Here is a 22,829-nt window from a genome sequence, read left to right as displayed (position 1 = left end):
TACCATCAGACTAACAGGGGTAACTTAGGAATACCTATCTTTAACACTGTCTGCGTGTAGTAATGAAAGCAGCAGATGCACAAAAAGTGGAATCAATTATGAACTCATCAGAATTTCACCTTTCTGGAATCAGGACATGGAATAAGTTAAAAATCTCAAGGAAGAACCTAAGAAGTACAAAGGGATCTCTGCAATATTGCAATGTGCTGTGATTTAGAAGGGGGAGACAAAGTGAGGGCTTCAAAAGGAATGCCTTCAAGTAAAAACTGGACTGGATATATTATCATTTACCAGGTAATAAAAATTTAACAGTTGTTTTACAGAGTTTAAGGAAAAAGTAGTAATAATCATAACAAGCGACTAAGCAATTCCGAACTCTAGGCAAGAAAAGTTTTCTAAAAAAGAAAAATATACTAGTTGACTCAGACATGAACAATATTTATGTTACCATAGAAATACAAATACTGAATATTCATTTAACCAAACATGTACAATAATTATAATTGTATAATACAGAGGAGGGTGAGGGAGTATTGGTGCAGTTAGGAAGCTCAATCCTGTTCTAGTAGAAAGTAAGCAGATCATGTGCAAAACGAAACACCAAAAGCGAGCAGCATAAATAGATTTTGCAAATAACAGAAGAAAAAAAGCAGCTAAAACAACAAACAATGATTACCTCCTAGGAGTGCACTTTGGGTCTGGGGAAGGGTAGGAGAAGGAACTACTCTATTTTCCAGTATAAGCCATGATATTTTAATTGACTTTTAATATCATGGCCATGTATTATAAGAATGTTACTTGGAGCCTATATAATTTTTCCATAATATTACCTCTTTTATTTTGAATATATTAAAAAATAGAGAAAAGAACTGTAAGAAATAAGGTAGCAAAAATTCTCAAAAAACTATTACAACCAAAACCAAAGGTATATTAAAAATTATATATATCATGATCAAGTAGCATTTATCCCAGAATGCAAGAATGGACCAACATGAGGAAATTACTGTAATTTACTACATGAATGTCATAAAAGGGAAAAATGGCATGATACTCTCAACAGAAAAGCATAGATAACAGGTAACAGAAAAAACATTTGTTAACTCCCAAAATCTACTTCTGACTGGGGGGAGGGAAAAAAAACCCTTTGTAAAAACAAAAATTTCTTAACATGATAAAAGATATCTAACAGAAATCTACCAAAAGCATACTTAATGGAGAAAATTTAGCCACATTCCCTTTGAGATTGAAATAAAGGATAAATGTTTCCCTTTCCTCCATCCAATGAGAGTCATTGTTTAAACCAGTACTAGAGGTTCTGGCCAATATGTAAAATTATACAATTATTAGAACTAACAATGTTCAGCAAGGAGGTGAGCCAATTAAATAATCAACAGTGTGACGACAGCACACTAGAAGTAGCAAATTCTTCTAAAGTCACTGTTTACTATAAAAATGGAAAATATTAAATATTTAGAAATTGGATTAAAAACAATTAAAAATTTCAACTCAATTAGAGAGCAGAAAAAGACCTGAAAAGAGCTATACCATATTCATAAGATAATTTAACACTGTAAAAACATCTATTTTCTCCAAATTAATCTAAATTCAAATCAATTCCAAATAAATGCCCAACAGAATTTTTGGGTAATATGACAAACTGATTCTAAACCTTATATGTTAAACCAAATATCCACAAATATTTAAGAAAATCCTGGCAAAGAGCAGAGAGGCTAGCCTTACCAGATATCACTTACAAAATCATTGTAATAACAAGTGTGGTTGCTAGAATGGGAATAGACTAATAAATCAACTGACTATACTAGACATCACAGAGACTCACCTGTCAGGCCACTTCTCTTACATACCACCAAAATCTCACATATGCATGGGTCTGAACCGTGAGTTTAACGCAATGAAATTTACTGTAGTTATTGTTATATTTAGACTTTAAATCTTTCCAATGGAGATTAGGCCTAGAGAATACTGAAACTTAAAAGATCTACCTTCCATATTTCCTAAGATAGCATTTTCTACAATTTCTGTCCCAAGCGTCTAACTCTCCTCCATCTCCTCCTCTTTAGACCACAGAAGATGTTCCCCTCTATCAGTTTTGGCAAGGGCAGCTGTTAGTGAAAGCAAATAGCACATGACCTCACTTATATGTGGAATCTAATGAACAAAATAAACTGACAAACAAATTGGGTCCAGAGGAATGGATGCAGGGAACAGACTGACAGATTTCGGGGTGGGGGGAGAGGGTGTAGGGTTAACAATTAACCAAAAAACATATGTGCATAAATGCATAGCCCATGGACACAGATAATAGTGCAGTGAAGAGTTGGGGTGGGGTGGGGGCTGGGTGGAGGGAGCCAAAGGGGGGAAGAATAGGGGACATTTGTAATACAGTCAACAATAAGTAAAATAAAAAATTTTAAATGCAACATATGCTGAGGGACAGCACATGAAATACAACCGTTTCCTGTAGAGTAGTGGTTCTCACACTTGAACATGCATTAGTCACTTGGAGAGCTTGTTAAAGCACAAAGTGCTGGACTGCATTCTCAGAGTTTCTAATCAGCACATCTGGGGTGAGTGACATTGCTAACAACTTTCTGTGTGGTGCAAATGCTCCTGACCACAGGTCACATTTAAGAAACACTGCCCTATAGCGCACAGGTTCGAAAGTGAAGGCAATTTTATTCTCCAGGGGAAATTAGACAGTGAATGAATTATTTTTGGTTGTCACAACCTAGAGGGATGGAAAGGAGAGGTAATACTGGCATCTAGTAAGAACAAACCAAGGAAGATGCTGATAAACATCCTATCATGCACAGGATAGCTCCCCACAGCAAAGAATTACCTTGTCAAAAACATCAATAGTGCTGAGGTTGAGAAACCCTACCATAGAGTAAAACAAAACTTACTCCAAATATATGATTTGACTACTAAGTTGTTGAAAGTCCTTTAATGAGTTTCAGAAATTTGATATGGAATAAATATTCAAAGAATTATATTTTTCTTCAAGCAGCGATAACTCTGAATTTTATTCATCCACAGCGAAATTAAGTTTTAGAAATATTAATACTTAAAGGTATACTGGCCTACAGCAAGAAATAAACATTTATATATTATTGGTAGATTTATAGTAAAGAAACATAAATTAGCATTCATTTTATGATATTATATTAAAGACTAACTTTCTTGAAAAGTAACAACCAGCTGTATTTATTTCTTACACTGAGTGAAAAAGCAAAAAAACTATTCATTTCACTATTTTATATATTTAGTATAAATGAAATCTTTTATAACAGTTTGTTTTAAGGAAAAACAGTGATTACAGGAATAATACTAAATAAATGTGTCTGAGAAAAATGTACTTTATAGATACATGCATGTATGTACATGTACATACATATCTACCACACCACCACCACCACCACCACCACTACCATCACCACCCCACACACATAAATGAACTTACTCCAGTAGGCTGAAAAATAAGTCCATCCATTTCATGGCTAACTTCTTTTGCAAAATTTCCTTCAAGTAGCTATAAAATAAATATATGTATTTTCAGAAATACAATAATCAATACAATAATCACTTTAATTAACGGTATTTTAAATTCTGTAAACTTTATAAAAACTTTTCTTAAGTTTTAAGAACTGAAATGCAAAATGAGAGAGAGGGGTTGTCCAGAGGAATATAGGTTAATACATTATAAGGTGTTTTTTTTAATATGTGAACATTTCCATTCTATGGCAGGCTAGATATCTTGAATAACAGTCCTAACTACAATCAAAATGATGGATAAAATATTTAAAACATTTTTAAATGCATTGCTGAGTCAGGATGAAAGGAATTTTAATATGGAAAATTCAATGTGGATTTAAAGCATTGGTCTCACTGACAAAATAAAAGGAGAAACTCTGGGAAGTAATAAATAAAGGGAATAAAAAATAAACACATATAACAAAGAAGACAGCAGAGAAACCTGCTTGGGGATGGAGTGTATGGGAGAATCCCCTGAGAATCTATAACCACAACTAACTCAGACATAGGAAACACAATCCGAAAATACATCACCTGTGTTTTTCCAAAACCCTCAAGCAGAAAAAATTTTAGTCTTACTTTTTTGTCTTACTGTTTCTTTTCTTTTTTGGTTTTTCCTGTATTTTTTTTCAAGCAAAGAACTGCAGTACAAGGGATGCACAGTACAAAATACAAATAGCAATTTTCTCAAAGCCTTATCTGCTAAAGAGCAGAGTTATAAGAGCCAATGCTCTCTAATTAGTTCTGAGCAAGTCATTTTAAATTCTTCCTTTTCGTGGACTTTTATTATTTTGAAGAACTGAACATGTGTATCATGGCCAGAAATCCTAATATTGATTTCTGCATTTCAGGGAAGAGAACAAAATATACTTTCACAGAGCCAGATAGGACAGTTTTGGGATTCATTTATGTGTCTTCAAATTTTAGGATCTGTTGTGGGTTATCTAATCCAAATCTTTTATCATAATCACATCCTCTTAAAACCACTACACTCACTTATAGGGAGATTTACATTCCAATAGCAACAACCGAAATTTCAAGTGTACTTCACATGCAACAAGATTAGTGTTTCTCCTCGCCAACTGTGACCTTTACCTTTTCTGCCATTACTTCCTTCAAAATCTGTAATTTCTCTAAACTGGGGGCAGTGAGCAAAATTAGAGCGATACTAGTTCCTAACTGCTTAAAGACCAATTTGAGTTTGAATATCTACAGTCCCTTAAAACTGTAATGCTCCTTAGTCAAATTCCTAAGGACAGAAATTAGAAAGGCTGGGGTGAGGGTAAATGAGTTAGTGTTTAATGGGTAGAGTTTCAGTTTAGAAAGGTAAAACTCGATCTGGAGGTAGATGACAGTAATGGTTACACGACAATGTAAATGTATTTAATGCCACTGAAATGTATGCTTAAGATTTGTTAAAATGGTCCATTTTGTGCTATGTATATTTGCCTCAACTTAAAACATATGTATAGAACTCTTAATATTTCCTGTTTTGTTTTGTTCTTTCCTCTCATTATAACACTATGAAAGTGGGGAGCTTGCCAACTGGATCTCTTAGAACCATGTTGTCGAGAGTTTAGCCAAATAGGCAAAAATTTCAGGACAGATCTGAGATTCATACATTGATCTCCAATTTACTCAAAGGTTTAAATGACCTAGCCATCTGAGGAGGAACTCTGTCTAACTAAAAATTCAATATGGATTCAAAGCACTGATTTCTTATAAATTTCTTTCAAGAGGTAAAAATAAACTCCAACCATCAAAATGTCAAAAAAATATCAGCTGACACTCTTGCTGTAACTTTGGAAGGCAATATTAAACTAAAAGCTTTGTTTCATATTTGTTATCTATTCACCCTGGAGAAAAAATATTTTTGAAACCTATGCTCATATTTAGTACAGGTATATATATATGACCTTTATGTTCTGTATCAATGTTTTTCAAATCCATGAATGATGAATAAAAGTTCAAATAAGAAAAAAAAAAAGATTAAAAAAAAAAGTTCAAATAAGAAAAATATATATAACTGGATACTTCATGAACCCCATTATGTAAGAAAAAGTAAGTTGCTACATTCATAGCAGAGTCCTGCTGAGGAATGATGTAATAAAAACCAAATATCACAATCATCTTTTTAAAAAACACTTTTAAAAGGTTAAAGAACTTGTTCTCTTTTTATTGTAGGTACATCATTTAGAGCAAGTAAACAGCTTTTCCATTCTTAGACCAAACTTCTCAACTTCATACACTGGGCCATCCCTAAACATAAAGTATGTAATAAAGTAACAGTATAAAATACGGAGTTGGCAAGACTAAATAACACGATGCTATCTGAGAATAAAGTCACCTAGATATATAGCAGCCAAAAACAGCCTTGGGCCAAGGATATTCCATTGATAAAAAGCAAAAAAAACCCTGCTCCTGCCAAAACATCCTGCCTATGCAGGGCGAAGTTCAGTCTCCTATAGGGAGAGAGAGAGGCAGGCTCACTGAGGGAAAACCCATCCCTGAGACTAGGGGCTCAAGGTCTAAATACTACTATTAATACTAAGACTTTAGGAGGAAAACTAAGAAAACTGTGGTTCCCACAAGTCAGGCACTGAGTGACAAGAAACAGTTGTTTATAGATGAGGGAGAGCACAAGAGCAAAAAGTAGACCACTATGTGGTATAAGCAAGCAGAGTCTACTGAAAGCTAAAAGTGAAGCTGGAAAAATGGGCAAAACCACTTTATACCCATTGTTAACAGCAGTCATCTGCTGAAGGAATGCAAAGTCGTAGAGCACTGAAGATAACTATAGCAATATAAACCCATCTCAAATACAGAACACACTGATTCAACCACTAACTCTTCTCCCCAAAATGAGGCCCATTAAACTGAAAGAAGAGGTATGTCCACACTAAGCACAAAGATATTTATCTCAGTTTCTAGTGTTCACACAGAAAAATAATGAGTATCCAATAAAAATGTACCACACACACACACACACACACACATAAAAAATAAGAAAAATAATGACTACATTTAATAGATAAGGCAGTCAATAGAACAAGACATAAAGATGGCCCATATGGCAAAGGACCTAAATAGACACTTTTCAAAAGAGGACATATAGAAGGCCAAGAGACATATGAAAACATGCTTAAAGTCACACTAATCATCCGAGAGATGCAAATCAAAACAACAATGAGGTACCATCTCACACCTGTCAGAATGGCTATCATCAACAAATCAACAAACAACAAGTGCTGGAGAGGATGCGGGGAAAAAGGAACCCTCCTTCACTGCTGGTGGGATGCAGACTGGTGCAGCCACTATGGAAGACAGTATAGAGTTTCCTCAAAAAGTTAAAAATGGAACTCCCATTTGACCCTGTGATCCCACTTCTAGAAATATATCCCAAGAAACCAGAAACACCAATCAGAAAGGATATATGCACCCATATGTTCATAGCAGCACAATTCACCATAACTAAGATTTGGAAACAGCCTAAGTGCCCATCAGCTGATGAATGGATTAGAAAACTGTGGTACATCTACACGATGGAATACTATGCTACTGTAAAAAAGAAGGAATTCTTACCATTTGCAACAGCATGGATGGAACTGGAGAGCATTATGCTAAGTGAAATAAGCCAGTCAATGAAAGAAAAACACCACATGATCTCACTCATTTATGGATAATAAAGACCATTATAAACTGATGAAGAAAAATAGATACAGAGGCAGAGCAGCATCGAACAGACTGTCAAACTACAGCAGGAAGGCCAGGGAGGGTTGGGGGTGGGGGAGGGGGGTAAGAGATCAACCGAAGGGCTTGTATGCATGCATATAAGCATAACCAATGGACACAAGACACTGGGGGGTAGGGGAGGCCAGGGGATTGTCACGGGCGGGGGAAAAAAGGAGACATATGTAATACTATTTGTAACATTTTAAGCAATAAAACAAAATTTTTAAAAAAAGAAAAGAAAAAAATCACCAAAAAAATAAATAAATAAATAAATAATTTAAAAATAAAATAATGTGACAGAAAAAAAAAAAAGATGGCCCATATTTTGGAATTATCAAGTGGACTTTAAAACAGCCCTAACATTTTAAAGAAAAGGGTAGAAAACATGTCTGAACAAATATGGAACTTCACAGAGATAAAAATAAAAACTATAAAAATGAGACAAATGGAAATGCAAGAAATAAAACACAGTATGGGGGAAAATGCTAATCAATGAAAATGAGCCCTAGAGCCTCAGTGGTTGGAGCGGCAGCCTACGGACTGAAGGGTCTTGGGTTCAATTCCGGTCAAGGGCACGTACCTCAGCTGCAGGCTCCATCCCTGGTAGGGGTGCATGCAGGAGGCAACCAGTGTGTCTCGTTCACATGGATGTTTCTCTCCCTGTGTCTCTCCCCTTCCCTTCCACTCCCTCTAAAAATCAATGGGGGGTAAAATATCTTTGGGTGAGGATTAAAAAAACAACAACAAAAAATGATAATCAATGGATTATCAGCAGACTGAATATAACAAAGGGAAAAGAAATCAATGAACTTGAAGAAAAAAATGTGTAGCACTTTTTCCAACTGAAATAAAAAAAGGAAAAAGATACAACACTGAAAATCAAAAAGCAGGCATAAAGATATCTTGAAAAAACTTACAGAAAACCAGTAAAAATATGAACACTGAAACAATCAGACCTAATTGAAAATTATAAGACATTCCACTCAACAACAGGAGAAACACTTTTTTTTCACAAGTGCATACAACATATTTATAGGTAGGTCAAAGTAATACAAAGAATGTCTTCTGACCACAATGAATTAAATTATATATCAGTAAGAGAAAGATATCTGGAAAGCTCTCCAGTGTTTGGAAACTTAATAACAAATTTCTAAAAAACCCACAAATAAAAGAAAAAAATCAAAAGAAAAATTTTAAGTATTTCATACCAAATTGCCGGGAGCCGGTCCATCCTTGCTGTTTCAAGGGACCTGGCATATATGGCATACTGTTCTTAATATGTTTGCTCACCTTCTTGGCACTATGTGTTTTAACCAAGGTCTCTGAGAAAGGTTGTTTCCCCAGGTAGGGATTTTCCCCTGAAGTTAGGGAGGGAATAAAACCTCTTAACTAAGTGCCAGGTGGGTAATTAATCACTTTAACTATGAACAATCATGCTTAAGCTACATAATCTTTACTCCCTGGAATGGAGATAAGAAACGCCCTAACCTTTGGAATAGAGATTGATAGGATTGGAATCAACTGGTATAAATACAGATGTAAGAACACAGAACTTAGGACACAGAATTTAGAAGACAGAACCTACACAGAACCTACAGACAGAAGAACTTCGCTGGAGAGAACATGGCAAAAGATCCTGGACTGAACCTGACTACAGAAATTGGCAAGAGAACCTGACTAGAACCTGGTGACTGAACCTGGCTGGAGAACCTGGACAGAACCTGGCTGGAGAACCTAGCAAGGGAACATGGCTACTGAACCTGCCTGGAGAACCTGGCGAGGGAACATGGCTACAGAACCTGGCTGGAGAACCTGGAGAACCTAGCAAGAGAATATGGATACAGAACCTGGCTGGAGATCCAAACCAGAACTTCGCTGGAGATCCAGACCAGAACTTAGCTGGAGATCCTGGCTAGAGATCCTGGATAGGCTGCTGACAACTGAACACTGTCTCTGTGTCCTTCCTTCTTCGCCGACTCCGTCTACGCCTTTGGGAACCCCTGGACCTGCTGGGGCTGGACCCCGGCATCTGGCGCCCGAACAGGGACCCCTAGGTAAGCCCCACTCTCGGGATGGATAGGACTCCACCGTAGGAAGAGGGTGGATAGTCTTCGCCGACTCTGTCCACACCTTTGGGAACCCCTGGAACAGGATTCCCCTAGGTAAGCCCCCCCACATTGAGAACCCCACATTCGGGATGGATAAGACTCCACCAGGGTACTTCAGACCCCCCTATAGAGGATATGTAGGGTAAGAAGGTGGATAGTACAGAACTTAGATTGAGAAGATATGCCATACTGAGTCCAAAGAAAGAAGACTCTGTATTGATTCTTAGACTGAGAAGATGTGCCATACTGAGTCCAAAGAAAGAAGACTCTGTATTGATCTTTAGATTAAGAAGATGTGCCACACTGAGTCTAAAGAAAGAAGACTCGGTATTGATCTTTTAACACATATGCTTGCTAGCAGAGGAATTAAGGTTACTCCCAGTCAGATGGAACATTTTATACAAGAAATACGTCCATGCTTTTCTGAGGAAGGAAAGGTGCCTGAAAGGTAAATGTAGAGGCATGGGAGAAGGTAGGCCCAAGGAGCCTTATCCTTAACCCCACTGCAGCCTTTCCACCCCGGGAAAGTGCAGGATTGGCAAGCTCTCCCTGGGGTGATAGATCAGGCCTCAGGTAATAGCGGAAAGCGCCAATCCTACTCTTAAAATGGATACAAGAGAGCATTTGGGTTTTTTTTTCTTTTTAATGCCTCCTTTTAAAAAATAAAAAAGGGGGAATTTGCCGGGAGCCGGTCCATCCTTGCTGTTTTAAGGGACCTGGCTTATATGGCATACTGTTCTTAATATGTTTGCTCACCTTCTTGGCACTATGTGTTTTAACCAAGGCCTCCTCTCTGAGAAAGGTTGTTTCCTCAGGTAGGGATTTTCCCCTGAAGTTAGGGAGGGAATAAAACCCCTCAACTAAGTGCCAGGTGGGTAATTAATCACTTTAACTATGAACAATCATGCTTAAACTACATAATCTTTACTCCCTGGAATGGAGATAAGAAACGCCCTAACCTTTGTAATAGAGATTGATAGGATTGAATCAACTGGTATAAATACAGATGCAACAAGACAGCAAGACACAGAACTTAGAACACAGAACTAAGAAGACAGAACCAAGAAAACAGAACCTACACTCAGAACTTAGAATACAGAGCTTAGAACACAGAACCTACAGACAGAAGAACTTCGCTGGAGAGAACATGGCAAAAGATCCTGGACTGAACCTGACTACAGAAATTGGCAAGAGAACCTGACTAGAACCTGGTGACTGAACCTGGCTGGAGAACCTGGACAGAACCTGGCTGGAGAACCTAGCGAGGGAACATGGCTACTGAACCTGCCTGGAGAACCTGGAGAACCTAGCAAGAGAACATGGACACAGAACCTGGCTGGAGATCCTAACCAGAACTTCGCTGGAGATCCAGACCAGAACTTGGCTGCAGATCCTGGCTAGAGATCCTGGATAGGCTGCTGATCAACTGAACGCTGTCTTCGTGTCATTCCTTCTTTGCCGACTCCATCCACACCTTTGGGGACCCCTGGACCCGCTGGGGTTGGACCCCAGCACCAAATGAAAACACAGTAGGCTGAGATTTGAGAGATGGAGCTAAAGTGTGCTTACAGAAATATTCATTGCACCCTAACCAGTTTGGCTCAGTGGAGCATTGACCTACGAACTGAAGTGTCCCAGGTTCGATTCTGGTCAAGGGCATGTACACTCCAGTAGGGAGTGTGCAGAAGGCAGCTGAATCGATGTTTCTCTCTCATCGATGTTTCTAACTCTCTATTCCTCCCCCTTCCTCTCTGTAAAAATTCAATAAAATATATAGTAAAAAAAAAAAGAAAAAAATATTCGTTGCACTGAGAAAAGTAGAAAGGTCACAAATCAATATTAGCTTTCACCCTAAGAAACTAAGGAAAACTCTAGAGTATTTAGGATCTCAGATATAAGGGAAGAAGCCACTTGGGCTGAGATTGCATAACCAATAAGGAGGACTACTTTCCCTAAGGCTAAGACCCAGACACTGTTGAAGAGGTTCATGACTCACTGGATGCAGAGAAGTTGAAACGTATTGATGAGATGTCTCACTAGTTTTAAAAGATGGAAGTTGTGTTTAGAAAGCAGTATCGCCCTAGCCAGTTTGGCTCAGTGGATAGAGGATCAGCCTGTAGACTGAAGGGTCCTGGGTTTGATTCTGGTGAAGGGCACATGCCCAAGTTAAGGGCTCGATCCCCAGTGTGGGGCATGCAAGAGGCAGCCGATGAATGATTCTCTCTCATCATTGATGTTTCTCTCTCTCGCTCCCTTTCTCTCTCTCTCCCTTCCTCTCTGAAATCATTAAAAACAAATAAATGTTGAGTCTTTAAAATAGAAAGCAGTATATCTAACTTAAAACTTTAAAGTAGGAATATAGCCAGGGATAAGTTGTCAAAGTCAAAGTAACTAAATCAGAATAAAAATCAGAATAAAAAATTTCCAAGAAATGGAAAATCCAGGGTTTATAAGTAGGTCAAACAAAACATAGGGAAGTTGTATTAAGCAAGGATGATGGGCAGCCCTTGAGAAAAGAGTTTTAAGTCAGGCACAGTCTCAAAGGAAGAAGTAGTTACCAAGGAGCCAAAAAGAGTTAGTTAAAGACTTCATTTAAATACCATGGCTTGAAAGGTCAGGTTTTATTTCAATAATTTAAATACCAAATAATGTTAAAACTCACTTTGATATTTTTTTGGCTCTAATATTATACTCCAAAATAGACTGTCCTATACTTTTAAGCTACTCAGTTTTTTGCCTCTTCTATATTTTAAGTAAAACTAATTTATGAATTGCACTGGTATTCTTATGTAAGATGTGCTAAGGTTTTCTTAGATAATTTGTTGTGGTAACATCACAATAAAAATAAAATCACATTCAGTATTGATTACGGTAGATATTTTCTGACTGCCTATTTATGCTAGAAACCCAGTTAACAGTTGGATACCGGGGACCCAATGATAATATAAGCCTACATATGCCTAAATAATACCTTAATTTTAATTTAACAGTAAAAACATTAAATGCAAAGATGTAATTAGCCATTTCTCCCTCTTAATTTTTCTTCAGAAACACAGTTCTATTTAAATTAACCAAAATGTTTGTTAAACACTTCTAAAAACAACAACAAATACCTTACTTTAAAAATATTTAACTGTAAAACTTAGGAGAAGCTATTAAAGTGGAATATGGGCGAATTATTCTAAAAATCCTAGGGTATTATTTAGAATTGTAACTTTCTTGATTATTTTTCCCCAAATAAAATTAGAAGATAGTTAAATAAAATTTAAGATAGTAGACATAATATGTAGAGAACACCTGGGAAGACACATGAGCATTTCTTTCATTATTGTCAGCTGAATCCAGTGGCGTTGGCAAAGCCGCATCCTGGAAACACGCTTTGCCAGAGGCAGGAGTGTTATCAGCTTGACCTTCAACCCAGGTACCAGGGAGTGGGTTTTGTTATTTAAAGATTTATTAATTCTTTTTTGGAACTACGTCACTACTAGTAGAATCACTACAAACGTTATCACTTTCTACGTCAGAGTCAGTATTCAAGGTGCCAAAATAAAACTCTTCATCGTTACTTTCAGATTCGCAGTACACTTCTTTCGGTAACTTTGTTTTTGCCATTTTGGAGTATTATTTTGAAATATCTTAACAAGCGAGAATGCCTAATTACAGTTAAACGTAATTTGTAAAGCTTTATTTGAAATTCTGCGAAGTATCTCCGAAGCTTGTCGATTTCTTCACTCTCAAAAGGCGACTGACTCACCACGGTGTTTTGCATGGCGAGTGTGGAACGACCGCGTTTGTTTATATTGAGTTTCGATATCTCCGATTTGTCGGGGCAATGTTTTGGTTCCTGACAAGGTCGCTTAGACACTTAAGAGCTTTCAGAGAAATTATGAACTGATACATGAATGAATAGTTAAGATTCGTACGGTTCCTTGCTGTGGTGGCTGAGAGCAGACATACGACCAGAACGGTAAAAAAGCTTTGGTGGCTGAGAGTAGACAAACGACCACAAAGGGTTAAATCCAGCCAAGCACCAGGAATGAATACGACTCGGGCCTACCCAAGAATGCACATAATCTCCTTTGTCTTGACCTTTAGTAAAACTTCCTGGGTTTTGCTGTATAAAATAAACACGATGATTGGCTATGGGTCCCTGTCTCTCCATCAGAGGACAGCGTTCCCACCCAGCCCCAGCTTTTTCCTTCCATCTCGGTGTCCGTCTCTTTCTTTCATTTTCTCAATCCCCAACCGCCCCTACTCAGGAACCGGACCACTCTCTAGCCACACTGGACGTGGAGAAGAGAGAAATATTTACAATAATATATCAAATCATCTGTAATAAAAAGCGTAATATGCTAATTAGACTGGACGTCCTTCCAGATAACCTTCAGACGAAGCCAGGGCTGTGAGGGAAGCCCAGGTCCTGGGTCCTGGGTGCCAGAGGGCAGCTGGTGCCGGCAACTGGGGGAAGGAAGGCCTACTCTTGCACGAATTTTGTGCATTGGGCCTCTAGTTATTAATAAAGCATGATAGTATTTTATAAAGCTTTACCTATAGAATTTGCTTATCTATGAATACAGTAGCATCACTTGAATACCATCATACAGCCTACAGAAGGCATGTAACTTTCCATTAGGTTATACCAGGTGACTGAGTAGAATTGACACTTTATATATCTGTAGATCAGAAAGTAATTGGAAACCAAATCATTTTAAGAGCATAAGCAGAGAAAGATAATGCAAAAGGGCTTGAAATTAGAAACATTATAAACAAAACAGAAACTATAAAGTTACGAAGGATAGAAAGGAACCTTTTAGAAATAAGCAAAATGATAGCTTAAGACTACAAATAAAGAAGAAAATGAATCTGCAATGTAACTAGGGATGGGCATTGGCAACATCAATTCATTACAGTATAGAAAAATAATACTTTTCTTAAATGAGAAAAGAATATCTCTACCTTTCTGTTATGGACTAGTTCACTAACCTCAGATGTTTTCTGAGCAAATATTTCCACATAGCCTCAACTGACTGCCTGAGAACACTCAATATAATAGCTTATATCTATTGATTTTTTATGTGCTTTCATGACTCCCCTAAAATTCAAGATTTAGTTTTTCCAATCCCTCCAAAATGGAAATTTCCATTCACCTACATTACTCTCTAGCCTTTTTTTATTCCCAAAGTTTAACTTCTGGCTTAGACTAAGATTATCCAGTGCTTCTGTACCCTCAATATTCCTCTAATCAGTACAAAATCATTCTACAAAACTCATCCTTTCTCCTCGATAAAAAGTCAGTATCTTTATCTTCTTTTATCCCAGGAAACCAGAAACACCAATCAGAAAGGATATATGCACCCATATGTTCATAGCAGCACAATTCACCATAGCTAAGATCTGGAAACAGCCTAAGTGCCCATCAGTAGATGAATGGATTAGAAAACTGTGGTACATCTACACGATGGAATACTATGCTGCTGTAAAAAAGAAGGAACTCCTACCATTTGCAACGGCATGGATGGAACTGGAGAGCATTATGCTAAGTGAAATAAGCCAGTCAATGAAGGAAAATACCACATGATCTCACTCATTCATGGATAACAGAGACCATTACAAACTTTTGAACAGTAATAGATACAGAGGCAGAGCTGCCTCGAACAGATTGTCAAAATGCAGCGGGAAGGCCGGGGAAAGTTGGGAGGCAGGAGGGAGGGGTATAAGAGATCAACCGAAGGACTTGTATGCATGCATATATGCATAACAAATGGACATTAGACGCTGGGGGGTGGGGGAGGCCAGGGGATAGTCAAGGGCGGGGGGGGGGGGGGGGGGAGACACATATATAATACCGTTTGTAATACTTTAAGCAATAAAAAATAAAAAAAAGATCATTGGGAAGCTTAAATGAGAAAATGCATATTTAAGCTTTACTTTGATTAAGCATGACACCAAAAAAAAAAAAAAAAAATAGATATAGAGGAGAACCAAGATGGTGGCATAGGTTAACGCCGGAGTTTGCTGCCTTGAACAACTACTTCAAAAGTGAAACTAAAAGACGGAAAACTGTGGTACATCTACACGATGGAATACTATGAACCACAGAACCACAGGAACGCTGGATGAGTGGAAGTCCTACAACTAGGAGGAAAGAGAAACGCATACGGACACTCAGAGGAGGCGCAGTGCTGAAGTCAAATTCTGAGGTGCGGAGTGCGCGGAGCGGGCTGGCGGCGGAGGGCGCGGTTGGCGTTTTCAATCGGGAGGGAGTCGCAGACTCTGAGCTCCAGATACGGGCGAGTCTTTAGGAACCCAGACTCAAACGGGAGAAGCGGGACTGTCTGGCTTCCGTCAGAGCGAGTGCAGCTTTCTCTCCGAGGTTTGCAGCAGTTGCTGGGACTCAGAGAGGCAGAGCCCCTGGGGACAGGACTGAGAGCCGCCATAACTGCTCTCTCCGGCCCACCCTGTTGATCCTGTGCGACCCGCCCCTCCCAAGCCCTGCACAGAGGCATTTGCCGGATAGCCTCAGGCAAAGGCTAGATTAGCACCTCCCTAGAGGACAGAAGTTCTCTCACTGCAGACACAGCTGATTCTCACAGCCACTTGGCCTGGAGGTCAAACCCTCCCTGGTATTAGCTACAACAATCAAGGCTTAACTACAAGACTGTGCACAAAGACCACTAGGGGGTGCACCAAGAAAGCATAACAAAATGCGGAGACAAAGAAACAGGACAAAATTGTCAATGGAAGATATAGAGTTCAGAACCACACTTTTAAGGTCTCTCAAGAACTGTTTAGAAGCCGCCGATAAATTTAATGAGATCTACAAGAAAACTAATGAGACCCTCGATGTTATGATGGGGAACCAACTAGAAATTAAGCATACACGGGCTGAAATAACGAATATTATACAGACTCCCGACAGCAGACCAGAGGAGCGCAAGAATCAAGTCAATGATTTGAAATGCGAGGAAGCAAAAAACACCCAACCGGAGGGGCGGAATGAAAAAAGAATCCAAAAATGCGAGGATAGTGTAAGGAGCCTCTGGGACAGCTTCAAGCGTACCAACATCAGAATTATAGGGGTGCCAGAAGATGAGAGAGAGCAAGATATTGACAACCTATTTGAAGAAATCATGACAGAAAACTTCCCCTACCTGGTGAAAGAAATAGACTTACAAGTCCAGGAAGCGCAGAGAACCCCAAACAAAAGGAATCCAAAGAGGACCACACCAAGACACATCATAATTAAAATGCCAAGAGCAAAAGACAAAGAGAGAATCTTAAAAGCAGCAAGAGAAAGAAACTCAGTTACCTACAAGGGAATACCCATACGACTGTCAGCTGATTTCTCAACAGAAACTTTGCAGGCCAGAAGGGAGTTGCAAGAAATATTCAAAGTGATGAATACCAAGAACCTACAACCAAGATTACTTTATCCAGCAAAGCTATCATTCAGAATTGAAGGTCAGATAAAGAGCTTCACAGATAAGGAAAAGCTAAAGGAGTTCATCACCACCAAACCAGGATTATATGAAATGCTGAAAGGTATCCTTTAAGAAGAGGAAGAGGAAGAAAAAGGTAAAGATACAAATTATGAACAACAAATATGCATCTATCAACAAGTGAATCTAAGAATCAATGCCGGGAGCCGGTCCATGCTTGCTGTTTCAGGGGACCTGGCATATATGGCATACTGTTCTTAATATGTTTGCTCACCTTCTTGGCACTATGTGTTTTAACCAAGGTCACCTCTCTGAGAAAGGTTGTTTCCCCAGGTAGGGATTTTCCCCTGAAGTTAGGGAGGGAATAAAACCTCTTAACTAGTGCCAGGCGGGCAATTAATCACTTTAACTACGAACAATCATGCTTAAGCTACATAATCTTTACTCCCTGGAATGGAGATAAGAAACGCCCTAGCCTTTGTAATAGAGATTGATAGGATTGAATCAACTGGTATAAATACAGATGTAATAAGACAGCAAGACACAGAACTTAGAATACGGAACCAAGAGAGACGGAACCTAGGCACAGAACCTACACAGAACGTTCTCTAGAGACAGAAGACTTTTGCTGGAGAGAACATGGCAAAAGATCCTGGACAGAAACTGGCCTCAGAACCTAGAGACAGAACCTAGCGAGAGAACATGGCAAAAGATCCTGGACTGAACCTGACTACAGAAATTGGCAAGAGAACCTGACTAGAACCTGGTAACTGAACCTGGCTGAAGAACTTGGACAGAACCTGGCTGGAGAACCTAGCGAGGGAACATGGCTACAGAACCTGGCTGGAGAACCTGGAGAACCTGGCTGGAGATCTGAACCAGAACTTCACTGGAGATCCAGACCAGAACTTGGCTGGAGATCCTGGCTAGAGATCCTGGCTAGGCTGCTGAACAACTGAACGCTGTCTCCGTGTCATTCCTTCTTCGCCGACTCCGTCTACACCTTTGGGGACCCCTGGGCCTGCTGGGGTTGGACCCCGGCATCTGGCGCCCGAACAGGGACCCCTAGGTAAGCGCCCTAGGGACGGATCGGACTCCACCATAGGAAGAAGGTGGATAGTCTTCGCCGACTCCGTCCACACCTTTGGGAACCCCTGGAACAGGATTCCCCTAGGTAAGCCGCCCCCCCATTGAGAACCCCCACATTCGGGACGGATAGGACTCCACCAGGGTACTTCAGACCCCCCTATAGAGGATAAGTAGGGTAAGAAGGTGGATAGTACAGAACTTAGATTGAGAAGATGTGCCATACTGAGTCCAAAGAAAGAAGACTCTGTATTGATCTTTAGATTAAGAAAATGTGCCATACTGAGTCTAAAGAAATAAGACTCTGTATTGATCTTTTAACACATATGCTTGCTAGCGGAGGAATTAAGGTTACTCCCAGTCAGACAGAACGTTTTATACAAGAGGTATGTCCATGCTTTTCTGAGGAAGGAAAGGTAAATGTAAAGGCATGGGAGGAGGTAGGCCCAAGGAGCCTTATCCTTAACCCCACTGCAGCCTTTCCACCCTGGGAAAGTGCAGGATTGGCAAGCTCTCCCTGGGGTGATAGATCAGGACTCAGGTAATAGTGGAAAGCGCCAATCCTACTCTTAAAATGGATACAAGAGAGCATTTCAGGTTTTTCTTTTTAATGCCTGGCTTTTAAAAAATAAAAAAGGGGGAATTTGCCGGGAGCCGGTCCATGCTTGCTGTTTCAGGGGACCTGGCATATATGGCATACTGTTCTTAATATGTTTGCTCACCTTCTTGGCACTATGTGTTTTAACCAAGGTCACCTCTCTGAGAAAGGTTGTTTCCCCAGGTAGGGATTTTCCCCTGAAGTTAGGGAGGGAATAAAACCTCTTAACTAGTGCCAGGCGGGCAATTAATCACTTAAACTATGAACAATCATGCTTAAGCTACATAATCTTTACTCCCTGGAATGGAGATAAGAAACGCCCTAGCCTTTGTAATAGAGATTGATAGGATTGAATCAACTGGTATAAATACAGATGTAATAAGACAGCAAGACACAGAACTTAGAATACGGAACCAAGAGAGACGGAACCTAGGCACAGAACCTACACAGAACGTTCTCTAGAGACAGAAGAACTTCGCTGGAGAGAACATGGCAAAAGATCCTGGACAGAAACTGGCCTCAGAACCTAGAGACAGAACCTAGCGAGAGAACATGGCAAAAGATCCTGGACTGAACCTGACTACAGAAATTGGCAAGAGAACCTGACTAGAACCTGGTGACTGAACCTGGCTGGAGAACCTGGACAGAACCTGGCTGGAGAATCTAGCAAGGGAACATGGCTACAGAACCTGGCTGGAGAACCTAGCAAGAGAACATGGACACAGACCCTGGCAGGAGATCCTAAGCAGAACTTCGCTGGAGATCCAGACCAGAACTTGGCTGGAGATCCTGGCTGGAGATCCTGGCTAGGCTGCTGATCAACTGAACACTGTCTCCGTGTCCTTCCTTCTTCGCCGACTCCATCCACACCTTTGGGGACCCCTGGACCTGCTGGGGTTGGACTCCGGCAAATCAAGGGAATAAATAATCTGATAAACAGAATGAACTGGTGATTATAATAGAATCAGGGACATAGAAAGGGAATGGACTGACTATTCTTTGGGGGGAAAGGGGTGTGGGAGATGCGGCAAGAGACTGGACAAAAATCGTGCACCTATGGATGAGGACAGTGGGTGGGGAGTGAGGGCGGAGGGTGTGGCGGGAACTGGGAGGAGGGGAGTTATCGGGGGTGGGAAAGAGGAACAAATGTAATAATCTGAACAATAAAGATTTAATTTAAAAAAAATAAAAATAAAAATAAATAAATAAAATAAAAACAATAATTTGATTTCTATTACTGTATTTAACAATAATGCTTAAGCAACTATAACATTAAAATTAGCTAATCAAAATATAAATAGCCTCTGGAATATTGTCATTGGCTCTTTCATTAACCCCTATCACTGAAATTAAAATTAAGCATAATAATTCTGGTGAAATCCTCTTGACAAGTTAAAAAATCTAAAAACAACATTTATCTAGAACATATAGTTTATTATTTTTGGTCGTTGTTAGTCTTATTTTGAAACTCATAATTGAGGTATCATTCATTCATTCATCAAACATTCATTTAGTGCCAGTAACTGATAGCCACTCTACCAAGTATATGAGATTTAAAAGAAATCAACCAGTCTCTATCCTGGAAGAACCAGTGTCAGAATTTCATTAGTTACTAACTCAAATGCTTATAGGTGCCAGGCCTGAACAGGACTGGATATAAGATAATAGGGATGAGTGAGAACTATGACAAGCTGGAGAGGGCATCCTCACCTACAAGCAATTTCATTATTTTTTAAATATTATATAAGCTTAAACTTTCTGAGACCTACCAGTTTATGACTTTTGGTTAATATGGACCTAACTACACACAAAATACTTATTTTACACTACGTGTTTTTAATATAGATGTTTAAAGGCTTCTCAGAGAAAAGTAATTATAATTTCACTATCGTTCACAGTTTTACTCAAATATTACTGAGTACTAATTATGTATCCATTTTAAAAAAGAGACAAACAGGAGGAGGAAAAGGTAATACATATAACACTATGTGCCAAGCACTGTTCTAAGCACTTTACATACATTAATTCATTTTAGCCTCATAACAATCTTAAGAAGTAGGAGCCAATATTATCCCCATTTTGAAGGTGAAGTTTAGAACTTAGCATAGGTCACACAGAAAGGAAGTGAAACCCCAAAATCATTCTGGCTCCAGAGTCCATGTTCTTAACTGTTCTTCTAAAGAGTCCATGTTCTTAACTGTTCTTCTAAACCAGAGATTCACATTCCCAGTCTAAGATGCATATATATATATGCATCTCCTTTGGCATATTCCCATAGCACCCTGTGCTTCCCTCCATCACAGGATTTTCCTGTTTAATTGTCTGACTACCAAACTGAGCTGTGGACTATTCAAGGTCAAGAATCACATCTTATTATCACTGTATCCTCAACATCTATTACAGTAATCTCCTATAGAGTAAGTTCTCACTTCAATAAACATGTGCTCAATAAATATAAAGTAAATAGCACAATGACAGAATTGATAAAAACAGGCTAATATGTATCAGTTAGGTAGAATACACATGGAATATATTATATCCCCAAAACTTGTGTAAAATGAAAACATTAAAAATTCTAAGACGATTAAAAGCTGTTGGTTTAATTAATATACAGATTATTAAAGGGGTGAGATATTTTTTAAATATTAAAATCATCATTCATAGGTAATAACTTTATCCAAACTACCCCATATTACCTTCATATCGCCAGTGGGGACAACAGTAAAAGGGTCCTAACTGGTCTTCTTGATTGTAGGTTAATGTCCTTTCTCTAAACTATTTCTACTCACTACTGCTAGAAATGACTCTAAAACAATTTGTTGTGTAACAATCACATCTAAAAACCCTCAAATGTTCCTCACTGCCTACATGTAATCCAAATTTCCTTAGCATGTTTTAAGTTGGTTTTTTTGTTTGTTTGTTTGTTTTTTGTTTTTTGTTTTTTTTTCAGGGAAACCTCTCCTAAATCTTTTCTAAAATGTTTATCCAAATTGCAGCTGGTAAGGAGTATAGGTGAGTATTTCCTTTATGGGTAGAAAAGCATGACCTACTCGTTTGGAAGAATGCTAAGCATTTTTGGAAGGAATGCAAGGAGAGAATGAATACTTAGCCATAAACACTTAAGTGATGCATTTAAAAAAAAACTAAACTACAAGAGTGGCTGGTCTGAATGTCACAAGAAAAACGACAAAAATTACAGAGATAAAGAAACCAAGAAAGAACTTAAATATTTTAATTTGAGCATAAATGGAAATCACATTTATTTGTAAAATATAATTCAAGACTTTCAAACAAAGAACATTATGGTAAATTGCAAAACAATCTACCTCATTGAATACATCCTTTGGCCCTGGCCGGTTTTTCTCAGTGGTTAGAGCATCGCCCCGTGGACCAAAGGGTTTGATTCCTAGTCAAAGGCATGTACCTGGGTTACAGGTTCGATCCCTGGCTCTGGGCATGTGAGGGAGGCAACCAATCAATGTGTCTCTCTCACATCAATGTTCCCCTCCTCACTCCCTTCCATTCTCTCTAAATATCAATGGAAAAAAACATCCTCAGGTGAAGATTAAAAAAAAAAATCCTTTGTTTGAGTAAGTGTGTACTGAAGAAGTAACTTTACCAAAAGAGAGGTCTGGCCTATGCCCTCCACTACTGGGAGGTGAGCTCTAGCCCCTGGAATGTCCTGCCTGATGAAAGTATCTTTGCTTGCCAAAAAGTTTAACAATATGATTTATGATGGGGGCTTTCGATTGTGCTGTATCAGTTCTGACGTCCAGAGGAACTGGAGACTAAAGGTATTAGCCAAACCTCTGGGAGGGGCTGCAAACTAAAGGTCAGCCATGCAGGTGGGATGTGACAATACAAACTTTGGATCTCAAACACTTAGGTGAGCTTCCCTGGTTGGCAATATTCTAATATTGTCATACATACTAACCAGGAGCAGGTAACACCATCCATGACTCTTCAGGGACAGGACAACCAGAAGCTTATCATTTGGGCACCTCACAGATTTGCCCTATGCAGCTCCTCTTTTGGCCTCCAGTTACAGTAAAACTATAATCATAAGTATAGTGCTTTCCTGAGTTCTGGGAGTCTGTTTGGTAAATTATCAAACCTAAGGGAGTCCCTGGGGACGGGAGAATTTGTAGCCAGCAGGTCTGACGTGAAGGTGGCCCTGGGGACTCCCATACTTGCACCTAGTGTCTAAGTAAGGACCTTCCTGTAGGGGACTATGCAGTTGGCCTGAATTCATTGCAACAGAAGTTTTTGTCATTGTGTTTCTATAGTTGACACAATTTAGACTATCCTCCAAGT

The 22,829-nt window shown here is 39.0% G+C and overlaps 1 protein-coding gene across 6 annotated transcripts in view; it reads right to left on the bottom strand.

The window, feature by feature from the left end:
- Window positions 1-22,829, bottom strand: part of RNGTT (RNA guanylyltransferase and 5'-phosphatase) — a 247,124-nt gene that overhangs the window by 111,219 nt on the left and 113,076 nt on the right. For all 6 annotated transcript variants that reach the window (XM_036316268.1, XM_036316270.1, XM_036316267.1 and 3 more), the window contains one exon: window positions 3,482-3,550. In XM_036316268.1, the coding sequence (XP_036172161.1) occupies window positions 3,482-3,550 (69 nt within the window). The remainder of the gene's footprint in view (window positions 1-3,481; window positions 3,551-22,829) is intronic.

Source organism: Myotis myotis, unplaced genomic scaffold, assembly GCF_014108235.1.
Source record: "Myotis myotis isolate mMyoMyo1 unplaced genomic scaffold, mMyoMyo1.p scaffold_m19_p_7, whole genome shotgun sequence".
Taxonomy (NCBI): domain Eukaryota; kingdom Metazoa; phylum Chordata; class Mammalia; order Chiroptera; family Vespertilionidae; genus Myotis; species Myotis myotis.
The sequence above is the reverse complement of the archived record's forward strand: the minus strand, read 5'-3'. Positions and strand labels throughout refer to the sequence as shown.